General features: G+C 39.2%; 1 protein-coding gene across 3 annotated transcripts in view; it reads right to left on the reverse strand.

Annotated features, from left to right (window-relative positions):
• Nucleotides 1-605: 605 nt before the first annotated feature.
• MID1 (midline 1) overlaps nt 606-17100 on the reverse strand; it is a 266283-nt gene continuing 249788 nt past the window's right edge. For all 3 annotated transcript variants that reach the window (XM_069761598.1, XM_069761600.1, XM_069761599.1), the window contains 2 exons: nt 4195-4402; nt 606-1988 (listed from right to left, as the gene is read on the reverse strand). In XM_069761598.1, coding sequence (XP_069617699.1) covers nt 1640-1988; nt 4195-4402 — 557 coding nt within the window. In that variant the 3' untranslated portion in view covers nt 606-1639. The remainder of the gene's footprint in view (nt 1989-4194; nt 4403-17100) is intronic.

Here is a 17100-nt window from a genome sequence, read left to right on the forward strand (position 1 = left end):
GTGCTTGAAATCGATCCTTTGTAGGAAACTGATGAGACTTAAGGTACCGTCACACTTAGCGACGCTGCAGCGATACCGACAACGATCCGGATCGCTGCAGCGTCGCTGTTTGGTCGCTGGAGAGCTGTCACACAGACCGCTCTCCAGCGACCAACGATGCCGGTAACCAGGGTAAACATCGGGTAACTAAGCGCAGGGCCGCGCTTAGTAACCCGATGTTTACCCTGGTTACCATCCTAAAAGTAAAAAAAACCAAACACTACATACTTACCTACAGCCGTCTGTCCTCCAGCGCTGTGCTCTGCACTCCTCCTGTACTGGCTGTGAGCACAGCGGCCAGAAAGCAGAGCGGTGACGTCACTTTCCGGCTGACCGACGCTCACAGCCAGTGCAGGAGGAGTGCAGGAGGAGCACAGCGCTGGAGGACAGACAGCGGTAGGTAAGTATGTACTGTTTGCTTTTTTTTACTTTTAGGATGGTAACCAGGGTAAACATCGGGTTACTAAGCGCGGCCCTGCGCTTAGTTACTCGATGTTTACCCTGGTTACCAGTGACGACATCGCTGAATCGGTGTCACACACGCCGATTCAGCGATGTCTGCGGGGAGTCCAGCGACCAAATAAAGTTCTGGACTTTCTTCCCCGACCAGCGACAGCACAGCAGGGGCCTGATCGCTGCTGCCTGTCACACTGGACGATATCGCTAGCGAGGACGCTGCAACGTCACGGATCGCTAGCGATATCGTCTAGTGTGACGGTACCTTTAGCGTTTACAGGTCCAGAATATTTGTAAATTCTGCTACCCAAGAGCCACTGATCGCCAGCATGATGGAATATTCTGAGATAAATTCTACCTGAATATGCAATAAACCTGTACCCTAATTGATGCATTGTACTCTAACCCAACTTGACCATGGTTAACATTTCTATTTGTGTTACTATGATTACTATAAATTATTAAACTCAGTCTTGTGTCAATTATAATCCACAGCTCCTGAGAAGAACTAAAAAGGTTACATTACATTTTAAGGTAACCCTTTAAATATTTCCTGCTCCATTTGTAAATTTTACAGTATTGTATTTGTAACATGTAGTTCATGTGCTATTTAAAACATATTTAATGTATTTTTCCCCCACAAATGCCAGTAACAAATGGCTGGTTCATTTCCAATAGAAGAATGAGTGCAAAACTCAATTTGCTAATGTATAAAACATTATTTATAACAACACATATTGCAAAATGCTGGTGCCAATATTTTAAAGAAATAATGGCAATTCCAAGCAAAGTCTATGTATATTTTTCTATACAAATTTATAGCAGACACCTTTGGATTTTCTGCACAAAGAGAAGTCAGATTATAATGTGCAACTGAAAAAGTCCATGAAGGTTTGCAGGTAATATTAGAAAACTTTCCATTCCTAATGAGCACCGCAAGCAGGACGGCTAAATCAACAAATCAGTCAATGTGCAAAACTAAAAAAAAAAAAAAGACTAATCAAAAAGTCTATCCATAAATAATTGATAAAACATTCCTGTAATGGATTCAAATCAAAGAAAGCAAACTCTTCAAATTTTCACTTTGGAGCGAAATTGCACCAAATAAAAGGTATGGTCACACACAGGTGAATGGCTGTAGAAGTCATGCCAGCTGCTCCATGCAGTCCAGATGATCCGGTATAGGAAGGCCTGTTAAAATTGTCAAACATTTATTCCAAACAGTAAGGGTTGGACACACAGGCTGTGCAAAAGCAATGTCAAAAGTGTAGAGGTGAATAGAGTTCAAGGCATCGTAAAAAGATAGTGAACCATTATCGTAATCTAGCAGAATTCCAATACGGCGTAGATGTGGAGAGGGTTCAATCGGAATCTCTTTACTGTTATGTCTCACTGCCCAGTTATTGTTACATCGGCAAAATACCCAGGAGGCCGAATTCTTTCCTATCCACTCGTGCTTTGGTGCAGACTTGTATGCAATCCCAACCGCATACCTAAAAAAGAAAAAATAAACAATTATTTCAAAATAAATTATCACTTCCAGATTTTGATAGTTTATTTTGGTAATATATGCTGACAGTTAAGTTTATATTTCTGTTTGGGTAATTTTAGCTAATGAGCACCCTCTGAAACGTATATTATGAGCATTAATACTTTAGTCATCTTATAAAGTTTGGTTTTCACCATAAAGATTGATGCTTTAGCATTTTTAGATATTTAACCCTTTTACAAGCTATGACGTATAGGTACGTCATAGGTCACCTCCCCCTCTTTGATGCGGGATCCGGCGCTGAGCCCACATGTTTTCAGGCACATACATGATAGCTGATCTGATATACAGTATATTATATATACAATGTATGCAATGCAATGCTGCGGATTAGTTTCTAAATTTACACAGGAATTGGTTGGCTGTGTAAATTTAGAAACTAATCCGCAGCATTGCACGCTTGGCGGTTCCAAGCGCTGTGGATTAGACTGGGGTGGAAAGAGATGATTTGCATAGCTCCGCCTACTGCAAAGGATTCTGGGTAAACCTGCTATTCTTTGTATTATGCTGCTTGAAAGTACTTTCCGTTTCAGGAAAGCATCCACTATGTATTTCCTTTAAGTAGAGGGCTTTTCGGTCTCTTTCGTCCCGCTACATTTAGCCCAACTTGGGTCTCTCCCTAAGGTGGCTAGCATATATGAAACTGAAAGTGAAATTGTGTTTCAAATTCTTAGTAGTAAAGCTCCTCCTCTAGACTAGATGTTTGGTGTGCGTCTTCCAAGCATCTCACAGCTGCTACTCACAAGAGGAAGACTGTAAGAAGTATTATCCTTTCAACAAACTTTGCATCAGCTAACTGAGTACATGAGGAATAACAGTATTACTGACCACTATATCAGTTGTACGACACATTATTCATGTGCGCTAAAAGAAATTAAGAAGTTAGACCGTTATCAAAAATAACAGTGCAACAAGCGATTCCTCTGTATCCTGACATTGTCAGAGATGTTGCCCGAGTGGTTACTGCTTTGCCACCAACCCAAGTTAGTGTAGAGAGGTTGTTCTCTGCTCTCAAAATAATTTGATCAGATTCGAGGGCATCCATGAAGGAGGATCTGACAGAGGCAATACTTTTTCTGAGGACAAATTTATAGATTTCTTATTAACTGCATAACAGTGTTTATTGCATATTTACTTACAAGAGTTTAGAAAAGTTTATAAAAGTTATTTGCTATATTCTAATTGTATTCTAATAAACATAGTTTTTGCTCTAAGTGCTCTGATTACTTATATGATGGTGAGAAACTGAATAAGCACGATGTTAATATTTGACAACAGTAAATTTATTGTTACGAATTGGCCATTTATGAAGGAGTCTGAGTCGGAGACGGAGTCGGAGCTGATAATATCCAGGAGTCGGAGTCGCAACTGTGGCTTACTGACTCCACAGCCCTGATATATATATATCAGTGTGTATATATGTGTATGTGTGTATATATATATATATATATATACATATATATATATATATATATATATATATATATATATATATACATACATATACACAATGCCAAGAGTAAAAAAAAAAGTTATTTAAAGACCAAGACATTTTCTGATCTGATGATACGTTTCCTTTCATGAGGAGAATGAGTGCAAATGAGGTCCTACTAGATACCACTGAAGGACTTGTTCAATATACAGCTCATCTCTTTCATGCATCTAGGATAACTTTGTATATCCCGAATGATTTCAGAACCATGTGGAGTAGTTAAAATTATAAACTAAGCTACAGTTTGCGCCATTTCACAAAAATATATACTAAATTGCAGTGTGTAAAGAGTGTAATTCTGCTATTTCATGAAATCCTTACATTCTAAATAAAATTCACAGGATTCAAACGTAGGGTTTCTTTATTGCTAAGTATTGTGGTCACGAAACCAAGGCCTTATTTTAACCTGAGATGCCGAAATTTGGTAAGGCTGATAATAAAAGCAAATTACCCATTTGAGAAAGTTTTTATAGAGAATGTTAAAATCTTCAATTTCCTCTAAACATCGATACACAAGTATGTAAAATTCTTAAGGGAAACCCAGACCTACTTGTGTTACTGTTTAAATATTATTTCTGGTTCATTATGGTATAGTCTTCATATAAAAAGAAAGGAAAACCACCAGATATAAGCTCAGGGACTGACACTTAATACATACCAGGTGCTTCCACTTATAACCACTTCCCAGTAATGGCGGCCACTGTCCAGGAACACATTGCCAGCTACACCATAACTTCCTTGGCTTGTGAAACGTTCTGGTGTGTGGCTCTTTTTCGAGGAGGTTTCATCTCTTTCCACAGTCAAGTTGTCATGAGAAACCTTAAGCTTCCGATGGGCAGACTTTGGGTCTAGTTTAAATGGCTGACCTAGAGAAAGCAAACAATGCAGAATATAAAGAATTTTCAGCTTTTCAGTGAAGTTTTGCCTGGCAGCACTACACCCAAAATATCGTTAGTGGCATTGTGCGACCCAATCCTTTAATTGACGCAGATCAAAACTGACGGTCACATTGAGCAGCTGTGTACCAGAGAGGTGAAATAAAGTTCACTCTGGTTTATAACGTGAATATCGGAAAGTGGCTGCCACCTCACTGACTGCTAAAATTACATTTTCTTGCCTTTTTGGGGATTTTCTATTAGGCAATCAGATAATTATTATAAAATGCAAAGATTTTTTTTCCAACATACAATGAAAGTTTATAATTTAATTTAATACAGTAAAACATAAACAGAGAGAGTACCAATAGGTTATATCTATCACTTAGCTAAGAAATAACATAAAGAAGGGAAAAAAATTCAGGTAAAAATATTCCCATGTAATTTAACATTGACAAATTACGAATCAAATATTACTTGAGTGCAGATTAGCTTTCCTCCTGAAGGAAGAAAGCCTGCCCAATAATGCCATCAGTAAGCCAATGTCTGACTATTAACAAGCTTGAACTATATACTACATTTCTAATTGGAGGTATTTGCTAATAATATTACACATATAACATATTGGGATAGGATCTTGGGAGATGGGAACGCCGAACCTTTAAGAATGCTTTTTCAAACCCCCAAAATTTCTTCAAAAGTAAAATGCAATGGTTTTGGGGTTCTTGCTCCATGTCAGTGCAGAGCAAAATACTGGTTGTCTCGGTTTACAAGTCACGATCCATGCCTGTAAATATTCTGTGCCCACAGAATATCATGTATCAGCAGCATGTTAGGCGATGTATTGCAGATAATGATGACTTTTAAATCTGCTTAAAATTGATTGCACATGATTAGTGATGAGCGAGTGTACTCGTTGCTCGGGTTTTCCCGAGCACACTCGGGTGGTCTCCGAGTATTTGTAACTGCTCGTAGATTTAGTTTTCGTTGTCTCAGCAGCATGATTTGCGACTACTAGACAGCTTGAATACATGTGGGGATTCCCTAGCAACCAGGCAACCCCCACATGTACTCAGGCTGGCTAGCAGCCATAAATCATGCATCTGCGTCAACAAAAGCAATCTTTGAGCAGTTACAAATACTCAGAGACCACACGAGCGTGCTGGGGAAAACCAGAGTAACGAGTACACTCGCTCATCACTACACATGATGAATGAGCGTGTGCTTGTTAATCGGATGTTTGCTGGCCTGTTTAGAAGGGCCAGTGGTCAAGAAAATATATCTCTATGAACATTCGTTACCCAATAGCTTCTCTGCCGTCAAAATTATCCGAGTAGACATAACATTTTTACCACAAAGAATTTGTTTTATTTTCCTATTAACCATTTAGATAACAAATTATTGAACCCCTTGCTTAGAGCAACAGGGCCACTTATTTTCATAGATTGCACCAGTAGAAGAAACAAAAACAAACAACAACATGTTCCATTGCTGGAAAAGCACTCACAACTCCATATAGTTAGTAATAGTGTTCGATCTGCAGAACAACATTAAAATCAATCAGTTTCATCCATTAGCTACAGAGCCGTTAGCAAACAATAAGGCTAACAATATATAATGGATAGTCTAAAAGGTATCGTCGGTTCTGTGGACAGTCTGTTGCGTAAGGGGGCTTCATGACTGCTGATCCTTTAGTTCTCGAAGAGATATGCCACCAAAAGAGTCTCTCACAGAGTACAGGAGAATTCAGCAGGGTGAGGGCTCCTGTGTATGGAGCAGTTGGGAGACAAAGCTGTCAGCCAAACAATTGGCAGAATGACAGCAATCTATTGGATATAGGGCCCCTTACTTTAAAGTTGTATCCACCCAATAACATTGAAAGCAAAAGAAAAAAAAAAAGAATTAAACAGATTATCTAAAAATTATATTTTCATTGTCTACGACTATTGAGATTTCTATTTAATTCCCTATTGAATAAGACATTATTTAGAGACAAAAATTTTTTTATTGTAACAGAAGAGTTAATAATCTGATAAATGGCTAAACGATTAACTTTCATGTACTTTCCATGACAATACTTCCTGACCCAATATCTCACATTACATCACACGTATACCTGACAGAGAGCGAACGGCACATAAAAGTGAACAGTTCTAGACATTCTAGATTTCAAACTACTAAAGGAAATTAAAGGGGCTTAAAAGGAGGCACGTCCTTAAGCTTGTGCAGATCAAACAAACTCTCTGAGGACTTGTAAATAGCAAAATAACATTCCGGTGTTGTATTTAATACTTTAGAGTTTAAATCCAGGATTACGCTAGGATATCACCCTGGGATAATAAAGAAACACACAAAGCGGAAGGAAATCTTGCCCTTTTAGATATACAAGATACATTTGTATACAACGAAGGTGCTGGATGGAATAACAAATGTGATTAGTGATAGCCCAGTTCAGCATTCTTGTCAATTCTTTTTATAAAGCTTTACAGAAAAAAAAAATGAATTTACTGGAAATTGTTCATAAACAAGATACTTCCTACTATGTCAGGATCAATATATCTTTGCATGAAGCCTGAATAGAAGTATAACTTACAAAGAAACTGGTGGATGTTACCTTGAAAAATTATTTATAAGACATCAATACCAAACTTCTATCTAGATAAAAAATAGGGAAACAGTGCAGGAAACTACCCAAATGTTTATGCTAAAGTAGTTGCTCTTCTACTTGAAACCGAACATTACATGGACAAAAGTTCTATTAACATTATGATAAAGTGCAAAAAGTTGTCTTGGAAGAAAGTGTACCTTATTTGTCCTGGAATTGCTCAAAAAAGCAAAATATTGTTGTATTAAATACAAGTCACTGTTTAACAGGAAGATGAACTCCATGTGGATGTTTGCCTTTACATGAAATTTCAACATGAAGCTTAATGTTCCTGGCTACAAGTCAGTGTCAACAAAAGATGGCACAAAGGAAAAAGACTGCCACATAACATGCCATGATCCAAACAGTGGAAAGAATAATATAGTCATGGCCAAAAATACCATGTCAATTTCCATATTTCAAGAGAAAAATTCACTCTTCTCAATAAACACAAAGAAAAATATTTTCTATAGCATGAAATCGGAAACTTGTATCGTAGGGTTGGAAACGTGCCTGTGCTAGCCAAATAAACATTGAAAAGAAATTAAACTATACATAGTTGCGTATGGCTTTTTACATAGGCGGCGGTCCATTAACCCCTTACCGGCATCGGACGTACTATACCGTCCGATGCCGGCTCCCCTGCTTTGATGCAGGGCTCCGCGGTGAGCCCGCACCAAAGCCAGGACATGTCAGCTGTTCTGACATGTGCCCGTAATAGGCGCGGGCAGAATCGCGATCTGCCCGCACCTATTAACTAGTTAAATGCCGCTGTCAAACGCAGACAGCGGCATTTAACTACCGCTTCCGGCCGGGCGGCCGGAAATGACGTCATCGCCGACCCCCGTCACATGATCGGGGGTCGGCGATGCTTGTGAATGGTAACCATAGAGGTCCTTGAGACCTCTATGGTTACTGATTGCCCGTCGCTGTGAGCGCCACCCTGTGGTCGGCGCTCACAGCACACGTGCAATTCTGCTACATAGCAGCGATCAGCAGATCGCTGCTATGTAGCAGAGCCGATCGGGTTGTGCCTGCTTCTAGCCTCTCATGGAGGCTATTGAAGCATGGCAAAAGTTAAAAAAAAAAGTTTAAAAAAATGTGAAAAAAATAAAAAAAACATAAAAGTTTAAATCACCCCCCTTTCGCCCCAATCAAAATAAATCAATAAAAAAAATATCAAATCTACGCATATTTGGTATCGCCGCGCTCATAATCGCCCGATCTATCAATTAAAAAAAAGTATTAACCTGATCGCTAAACAGCGTAGCGGGAAAAAAACTCGAAACGCCAGAATTACGTTTTTTTGGTCGCCGCGACATTGCATTAAAATGCAATAACAGGCGATCAAAAGAACGTATCTGCACCGAAATGCTATCATTAAAAACGTCATCTCGGCACGCAAAAAATAAGCCCTCAACCGACCCCAGATGATGAAAAATGGAGACGCTACGAGTATCGGAAAATGGCGCAATTTTTTTTTTTTTTTTTTTTTTTTTTAGCAAAGTTTGGAATTTTTTTTCACCACTTAGATAAAAAATAACCTAGTCATGTTTGGTGTCTATGAACTCGTAATGACCTGGAGAATCATAATGGCAGGTCAGTTTTAGCATTTAGTGAACCTAGCAAAAAAGCCAAACAAAAAACCAATGTGGGATTGCACTTTTTTTGCAATTTCACCGCACTTGGAATTTTTTTCCCGTTTTCTAGTACACGACATGCTAAAACCAATGATGTCGTTCAAAAGTACAACTCGTCCCGCAAAAAATAAGCCCTCACATGGCCAAATTGACGGAAAAATAAAAAAGTTATGGCTCTGGGAAGGAGGGGAGCGAAAAACGAACACGGAAAAACGAAAAATCCCCCGGTCATGAAGGGGTTAAGTTACAATGACCTAAACTGACCATATTTCAATTTTCAATGGTCATCCTGGAACAAATTAGATTTGTAAGTTGAGACACACTTGTGTTTTTAGCAACACAATAACGGTCATATTACCAAAAGAATAGGGTTACAAGACAACATAATGCAAAAATCTATAAATAAAAAATATAATGCAAAAATCTATAAATATTACTCCTTAAAAGGGTATTCCAACCTGGTAGAATTACATAATTGTTAAATCAGTATGAGCCCCACCTCTCGGACCACCACTGGGTGGACTTAGGTCTCTATACTCTATTAGACAGGACTGTGGCCAGGGGGAATTGAATAGAGTGGCCGTTCCTTTCATTGTGTGACCAGAGCTTGACTATCTCTGTCAATGCCAAAGACTGTGACATGGGGACCAGAGAAATACCCAAAAGAAAAATGCTCACAGAAAAAAGGCAACAGCCATGAATGCCCACAGGAAAACTGCTTACATGAACAAAATAAAATTTATCACCCACCCCTCAAGACCTGTAATATGTTATATCACCACAGAGCCTGAGCTCAGTGTGACCGCCAGCTGCACCAATATTTTATCATCACCTACCCCTATAACCTGGCCTGAAATATGTTGTATAGCTCTGGAGCCTGTGAACAGGGTGACCACTGTTGAGCGGACATGTGACCAATTTTCTATGTGTGAATACCCTTAGCCCTCTTTAACCCCTTCATGCTGTGGCCAATTTCCTATTTTGCATTATTTTTCTGTCCACATTGACATATGAGGGCTTGTTTTATGTGAGACAAGTTGCACTTTTGAGTGACATTTATTGTACCACATAGTGTACTGTAAAATGGGTTAAAAATTCCAGCAGCGTGCCCGCTCCACACACCTTTTTCCGACATGCACTATACATATACGGGAGATGTTGTGAAGGGGTTCGTAAACTTTTAATGAACTGCTATTTCGTCCATGTGGGAAATTTTCCTGTGAGCATTCTGCGGGCTTATTCCTGTGGGCATTTTTCATGGAACCCTTTGACATATGTCCCTGAGTATCCGTGGAGGTCCGAGTGGTGCAACAGATGAGTGGTGAGACAGATCTAGCATTAGTTAGGTAGGTGATAGTCTACAGACCGAAATACTCCTTCCTTGTCATTGAGATATAGTTGTAGGGCCTAGATAGAAACATAGAAGACTGTTGGCAGAAAAAGACCACATGGTCCATCTAATATTTACATTATTTCCTTTTTATTTTGATCTTAGGCTTAACAGTACCAGTATTGGAATAATTTTGGCCAACGAGCCAGTCATTCTAATAGTGGTTCTGAATATACAGTATATGCTGCTAATTTTTAATTTAGAATTATGTAAATATCTAATGACAACATGATTAGGAGTATTAAACTTAACTTTTTGCCATAAAATGATCAAAAGGTGGCAATTATAGAATGAATATGCATTAAAGTTTGGCTGCTTTAATCCACACAGTTGCAAGCTAAAGGGTCTGTAAAAAAAATTTTTTTTTATTGATTACCTATTGATGGTGACACCCCCTGACGATCAGCTGTTCGCAGTGCCGGTCTGATGTCCTTGGATGATGTTCATTTTAAGAAGGGGTGAACCTGCAGTAACCAACCATGTCGACTATAAAAATGACTGAGCTGCTGGGTTCTGGCTACATCCAAAAAGTAGTGGTAATAGTCTTAGATCCAAATAGGAGAAAAGGAGCTCCAGCATCTGTATTGTGTGTCAGTTAAAAACTTCCCAAATCTTAATTCATTTAAAGGGAATCTGACAGGAGATTCATTATAACCAAACCACGGGCAGCATGAATCAGAGATTGGCTCTACAATTGCCACCCTGTATGTTTTAGAACAGAGACAGATGTGTATGAATAATCCTTTGACTTTCAAGGATAAATTCTAAGGAAAAATAAACTCCAAGCAAATCTGGCGCTAAGCACCTACGGATTTTTCGAATGCATCCACTTCCAGTGAAAAAAATGTTAATAAAAATTCATTTATTTTCTCAAAATAAAAAATAAAATATATTTGTAAAATATTTGTAAAATATTTTACAAATATATATATATTTTTATTTTGAGAAAATAAATGAATTTTTATTAACATTTTTTCACTGGGAGTGGATGCATTCGAAAAATCCGTAGGTGCTTAGCGCCACATTTGCTTGGAGTTTATTTTTCCTTTGAAGTCGCCACCTACCGTTTGTGGATCCGAAGCAGGATCAACACATAGATAAGACCGGAGACGTGAAGCAGAACTACCATTATGTGAGTGATAAACAGTTATGTCCATAAATATTGGAACAGTTCATAGATAAAGAGTGTGAATGTTTTATTGTCCTCTGATTGGGGTCTAGTTCTGTGTTATGATGCCCCCACATGATCTGAAGAGCAAATTCCTTAATTGATGTAAAAATACATAAATCCATATGTCACATTCATTCCTACACTGAGTGTGTCAAAGGTCATCATCAGCTTATATTCCCAGACTCTTCTGTCTCTCTGAGATTTGAAGCTACCTTTTAATACAAGTAATTTCATGACCAATTATTTCATGTGTGGGCACCCTTACTGAGCAGGTATCTGGATGGGTAGAGGGTATTCTTAAACCACTGGTAAAGGATACACCCAGCTTCATTCAGGACACAACTGATCTATTGAATAAACTATCAGCAATAGGTCCTCTACCAGAAGGAACCATCCTGGCCACCATGGATGTGGAATCTTTGTACTCTAATATCCCACACTAGGATAGATTAAATGCCTACAAATTCTTCCCAGAAAACACATGGACTGATGCCGATTCTGTGGTGAAACTAATAAAATTCATCCTCACCCGCAATTACTTTGAATTTGACAACAAGATATATCTACAGGAGACTGGCACAGCAATGGGAAGTAAAATGGCCCTACAGTACACAAATCTTTGCATGGCCAAGCTTGAAAGTGACTTTTTGTCCTCAAGTCCCATCAGGCCTCTGGCCTACTACCGCTACATTGATGATATTTTAATCATCTGGACTGAGTCTGAGCCACAGCTAAAGACGTTCCGTGAACAGTTTAATCAATTTCATCCCACCATCAACTTAACACTCAACTACTGCTTCACAGAAATTTACTTTTTGGACACCATCATTAAGCTGCAGAACAATGAAATAGAAACATCCCTGTATCAGAAGCCAATCGACCGTCCAACATACCTTAAATGGGACAGTTTCCATCCAAAACACATAAAAAACTCTATTGTCTATAGCCAAGCCATCAGATACAATCGTATATGATCCAACCCTATGGGTAGGGATGAACCCCTTGGTCACCTCAGAAAGACCTTTTTGAATCAGGGCTAGCATCCAAGAACAATTCAAAACCAAATTACAAGAGCAACTAGAATATCAAGGAATCATCGGCTACATTACAATGCTAAAGAAGAAAATAAATCGGGTGCCTCTAGCAGTCACCTACAATCCAAATCTGAAGGTGCTTAGGGGAGCTGCACGCAAATTACAACCTTTACTGCAAAAAGATGCCCGCTTACAGTCCATTTTTCCAGACCCCCCACTACTGTGTTTGAGGATGCCCCCAAATCTAAGAAGCATCATTGTCAGAAGATCCCCTGTCCTCTCAAACAGCTGCAGGAACCCTTCCTTGCAAACAGAAAAAATGTAAAACCTGTCCATTTATAATGACCACGGAGAAGATAAAGATCCCCAATTCACATCAGGACTACAAGATCCCAGGTACTTTCAGCTGCGTCACTTCTAATGTGGTGTACCTAATTATTTGTACTAAATGTCCAACTGGGAATCTGTATGTAGGGGAGACAGGGCAAAAACTGAGAACAAGGATGAACTCTCATCGCCACACAATAAGAGAAAAAAGAATACATTTTTATCTCCCTGATCACAGCATTATGGACATGAAATTACTTGTAATAAAAGGTAACTTCAAATCTCAGAGAGACAGAAGAGTCTGGGAATATAAGCTGATGATGACCTTTGACACACTCAGTGCAGGAAAGAATGTGTTGCATGGATTTATGTCTTTTTACATCAATTAAGGAATTTACTCATTCAGACCATGTGGGGGCATCATAACATAGAACGAGACCCCAGTCAGAGGACAATAAAACATTCACACTCCTTATCTATGAACTGTTCCAATATTATTATTACAATTATTATTTATTTATATAGCACCATTAATTCCATGGTGTTGTGCATGAGAAGCGGGTTACATACAGGGTTATAGGTATCGTTTACAGTAAACAAATTTACAATGACAGACTGGTACAGAGGGGAGAGTACCCCGTCCTTGCAGACTTACAATATTTATGGACATAACTGTTTATCACTCACATAATGGTAGTTCTGCTTCACGTCACATGTCTTATCTATGGCATTATTTCTGTGCGGTGTTGTGCATAAATATGTAATTCTTCAGGATTTCTATTAGTCTGTGCCTGATGAAGGGACCTGAGTAGTCTCGAAAGCTTGCAATTTGTTACAATCTTTTCAGTTAGCCATTAAAAGGTATCAACCACTGAGGACTCTCAATTCTAAATATTATTCTATCCACTGGCTAACACGGTACCAAGATATATATCTTTCCTATGTCTGATTTATACGCTCATCAGTAACAAGTCCTGAGAGCCTGAGGGTTCATGCAGACGAGCATGTAAATCTTGTTCCCTTGGCAAAGTTTTAATTGACATGGAAGATGAGTAGTTGAGCTTCTTCTCTACTTTTGTTTGGATATAAAATGGCAACAGCTGGCTGGGGATTTCTTCTTTTGCACCAACCAATAAAATGCCGTCTAACGAGCCACTGCGATTTCTACTAAAAGTATCCAGTCTTCCATTAAGAGATCTATGGAGGGAATGTCAGTATCTTACAGTATGGAGATCTTTTTATGTTGTACTTTACCTGCAGATTGAACACCTTCACAAAGGAAGGTAAAACTTCCCTTAAAAAGTGTTGCACAGAAGATTCTTAAATATGATTAAAATAAAAGAAACCTCACCACTCATCCTGCAAAACATTGGGAGAGGTCAATGACTACATATATGACTCACTAAAATGAGTGAAAGCCCTGTACACAAAGATCTTCTAAAGACCGGATCACAAAGGAAAGTGATATATTTTATGGGTGAAAGGTCTTGCCTACAGCTGCTGTTGAGTTTGGCGTTTGGTTTTAATCTTACCTGAATGTTACTTTAGGGACTGGCTTTTTATGACTGTTCTTGTTAAACCAGATGAGAACTGCTTTCCGCCTGAAATAACATGTAGTAAGCCACTTACCCCTGATCATAACTGCACCACAGGTCACGGCAGATATTGTCTGTTTTCCTCACTATTCTATTCACGTTCTTGTAACAATGTGGGAAAGTGAATGGGCTTCTTGAAGAATTTATCAATAGCTAATAGTGCATGACTCCTACGAGACTTCAGTCACAACTTTTATTATTTTACAGATTTTTCACAGCTGCATAACGTCTAAATACAATTTCATTAGTTTTTATGTGGGGTCAGCTTTAGAAAGAGAAAATGAAGGTAAATATACAGCAAAAAATGCATGGGTTTTTGCATTGAATGAGAGACTTTAGAGCGGATAATGAAATCATGGCAAAATGTTACCCTCTGTGAACTACAATATTAAAAAATTATCAAATGGAGAAACTTGTTGTGGATGTCTTTTTGCATTCAACAACTGAAATAGTAGTTGATGGTTAATTGATCACAGGTCGTCACACTGAAGGAACCTGCAACGATCAGCTATGATTCTGTGGAGGAACTCAGGAAGATCATTTAACCCCTTTCTGACATTAGACATACTATCCCGTCGAGGTGGGGTGGGCCCGTATGCCCACCGACGGGATAGTACGTCATAGCGATTGGCCGCGCTCCCCCCCGTGACTATCGCAGCTGACATCTGGCACTATGTGCCAGGAGCGGTCACAGACCGCCCCCGACACATTAACCCCCGGCACACTGCGATCAAACATGATTGCAGCGTTCCAGGTGCATAGGGAAGCATCACACAGGGAGGGGGCTCCCTGCGGGCTTCCCTGAGACCCTCGGTATAAGGCGATGTGCTCACCTTGTACCGAGCGTCTCCTCCCTGCAGGCCCCGGATCCAAAATGGCCGGGGGGCTGCATCCGGGTCCTGCAGGGAGGTGGCTTACCAGCGCCTGCTCAGAGCAAGCACTGGTAAGCCTGCAGCCCTTCATGTCAGATCGCATACCGAAGAACAAAAAGTGGAATAGCACACAATCAAAAAGGCAGATATAAATAACCATGGTACCACTGAAAACGTCATCTTGTCCCGCAAAAAACGAGCCGCCATACAGCATCATCAGTGAAAAAATAAAAAAGTTATAGTCCTCGGAATACAGCGATGCAAAAATTATAATTTTTTTTATAAAATTGTTTTTATCGTATAAAAGCTCCAAAACATAAAAATGATATAAATGAGGTATCGCTGTAATCATACTGACCCAAAGAATAAAACCGCTTTATCCATTTTACCAAAAGCGGAACGGTATAAACGCCTCCCCCCCCCCCCAAAAGAAATTCATGAATAGCTGGTTTTTGGTCATACTGCCTCACAAAAATCAGAATAGAAAGCTATCAAAATATGCAACATGCTCGAAAATGTTACCAATAAAAACGTCAACTCGTCCCGCAAAAAACAAGACCTCACATGACTCTGTGGACCAAAATATGGAAAAATTATAGCTCTCAAAATGTGGTAATGCAAAAAATTTTTTTTTGCAATAAAAAGCATCTTTTAGTGTGCGACAGCTGCCAATCATAAAAATCAGCTAAAAAAACCCGCTATAAAAGTTAATCAAACCCCCCTTCATCACCCCCTTAGTTAGGAAAAAGTTATAAAATTTAAAAAATGTATTTATTTCCATTTTCCCATTAGGGTTAGGGCTAAGGTTAGGGTTGGGGCTAGGGTTAGGTTTGGGGCTAGGGTTAGGATTACATTTACGGTTGGGATTAGGGTTAGGGGTGTGTCAGGGTTAGGGGTGTGGTTAGAGTTATGGTCGGGATTAGGGTTAGGGGTGTGTTGCAGTTAGGGGTGTGGTTGGAATTAGGGGTGTGGTTGGGTTAGGGTTTAAGTTAGAATTGGGGGTTTCCACTGTTTAGGCACATCAGGGCTCTCCAAACGCGACATGGCGTCCGATCTCAATTCCAGCCAATTCTGCGTTGAAAAAGTAAAACAGTGCTCCTTCCCTTCTGAGCTCTCTCGTGCGCTTAACCCTGCTGTTTTGTTCGCATTTACTATACACTTGTAGTGTTCCGGGTCACTATGACCCGGCTTATTAAACCTTGATTTTAGACACTCTAACTCCATTTTTTTTATACTTTTTGCTTACTAGACTGTTTGTGAACATGTTTGGTAGTAAAAAAAAAAAAAGAAAAATGAACTAGAAATCTTTTTTTTGTTTTTATTCTGAAAAAACAGATCAATGAGCAAAACGAAAATAGAAAACTACACATATTTTGAAATAAAAAAAAAAAAACCTTTGTAAGTAAACAATAATAATAAAGTCTGAGAAAAAAACAGCTTCAAAAACAATAAGAGCTTCTATACTACATTAAAGCATACCAGTGCTCAATATCCAGCAATCTATCATGCTAAGTGTAGAGCAGTGTATCACACAGTAATAACACTAATTACATGTAATAAAATAAAATAAAAAATCTACAGGGCCGCAAAACGTCTGTTCAGGTCACTATGACCCGAACAGAACATAAGGGTTAAACAGGGGTTTACCCCAACATATGGGGTATCAGCGTACTCAGGACAAATTGGACAACAACTTCTGGGGTCCAATTTCTCTTGTTACCCTTGGGAAAACAAAAATTTGGAGGGCTAAAAAAACATTTTTTGTGGGACAAAAATGATTTTTTATTTTCTTGGCTCTGCCTTATAAAAAGTAGTGAAATACTTGGGGGTTCAAAGTTCTCAAAACACATCTAGATAAGTTCCTTGGGGGTCTAGGCTCCAATATGGGGTCACTTGTGGGGGGTTTCTACTGTTTAGGTACATCAGGGGCTCTGCAAATGCAACGTGATGCCTGCAGACCAATCCATCTAAGTCTGCATTCCAAATGGCGCTCCTTCCCTTCCAAGCTCTACCATG

Source organism: Ranitomeya imitator, chromosome 3, assembly GCF_032444005.1.
Source record: "Ranitomeya imitator isolate aRanImi1 chromosome 3, aRanImi1.pri, whole genome shotgun sequence".
NCBI lineage: Eukaryota > Metazoa > Chordata > Amphibia > Anura > Dendrobatidae > Ranitomeya > Ranitomeya imitator.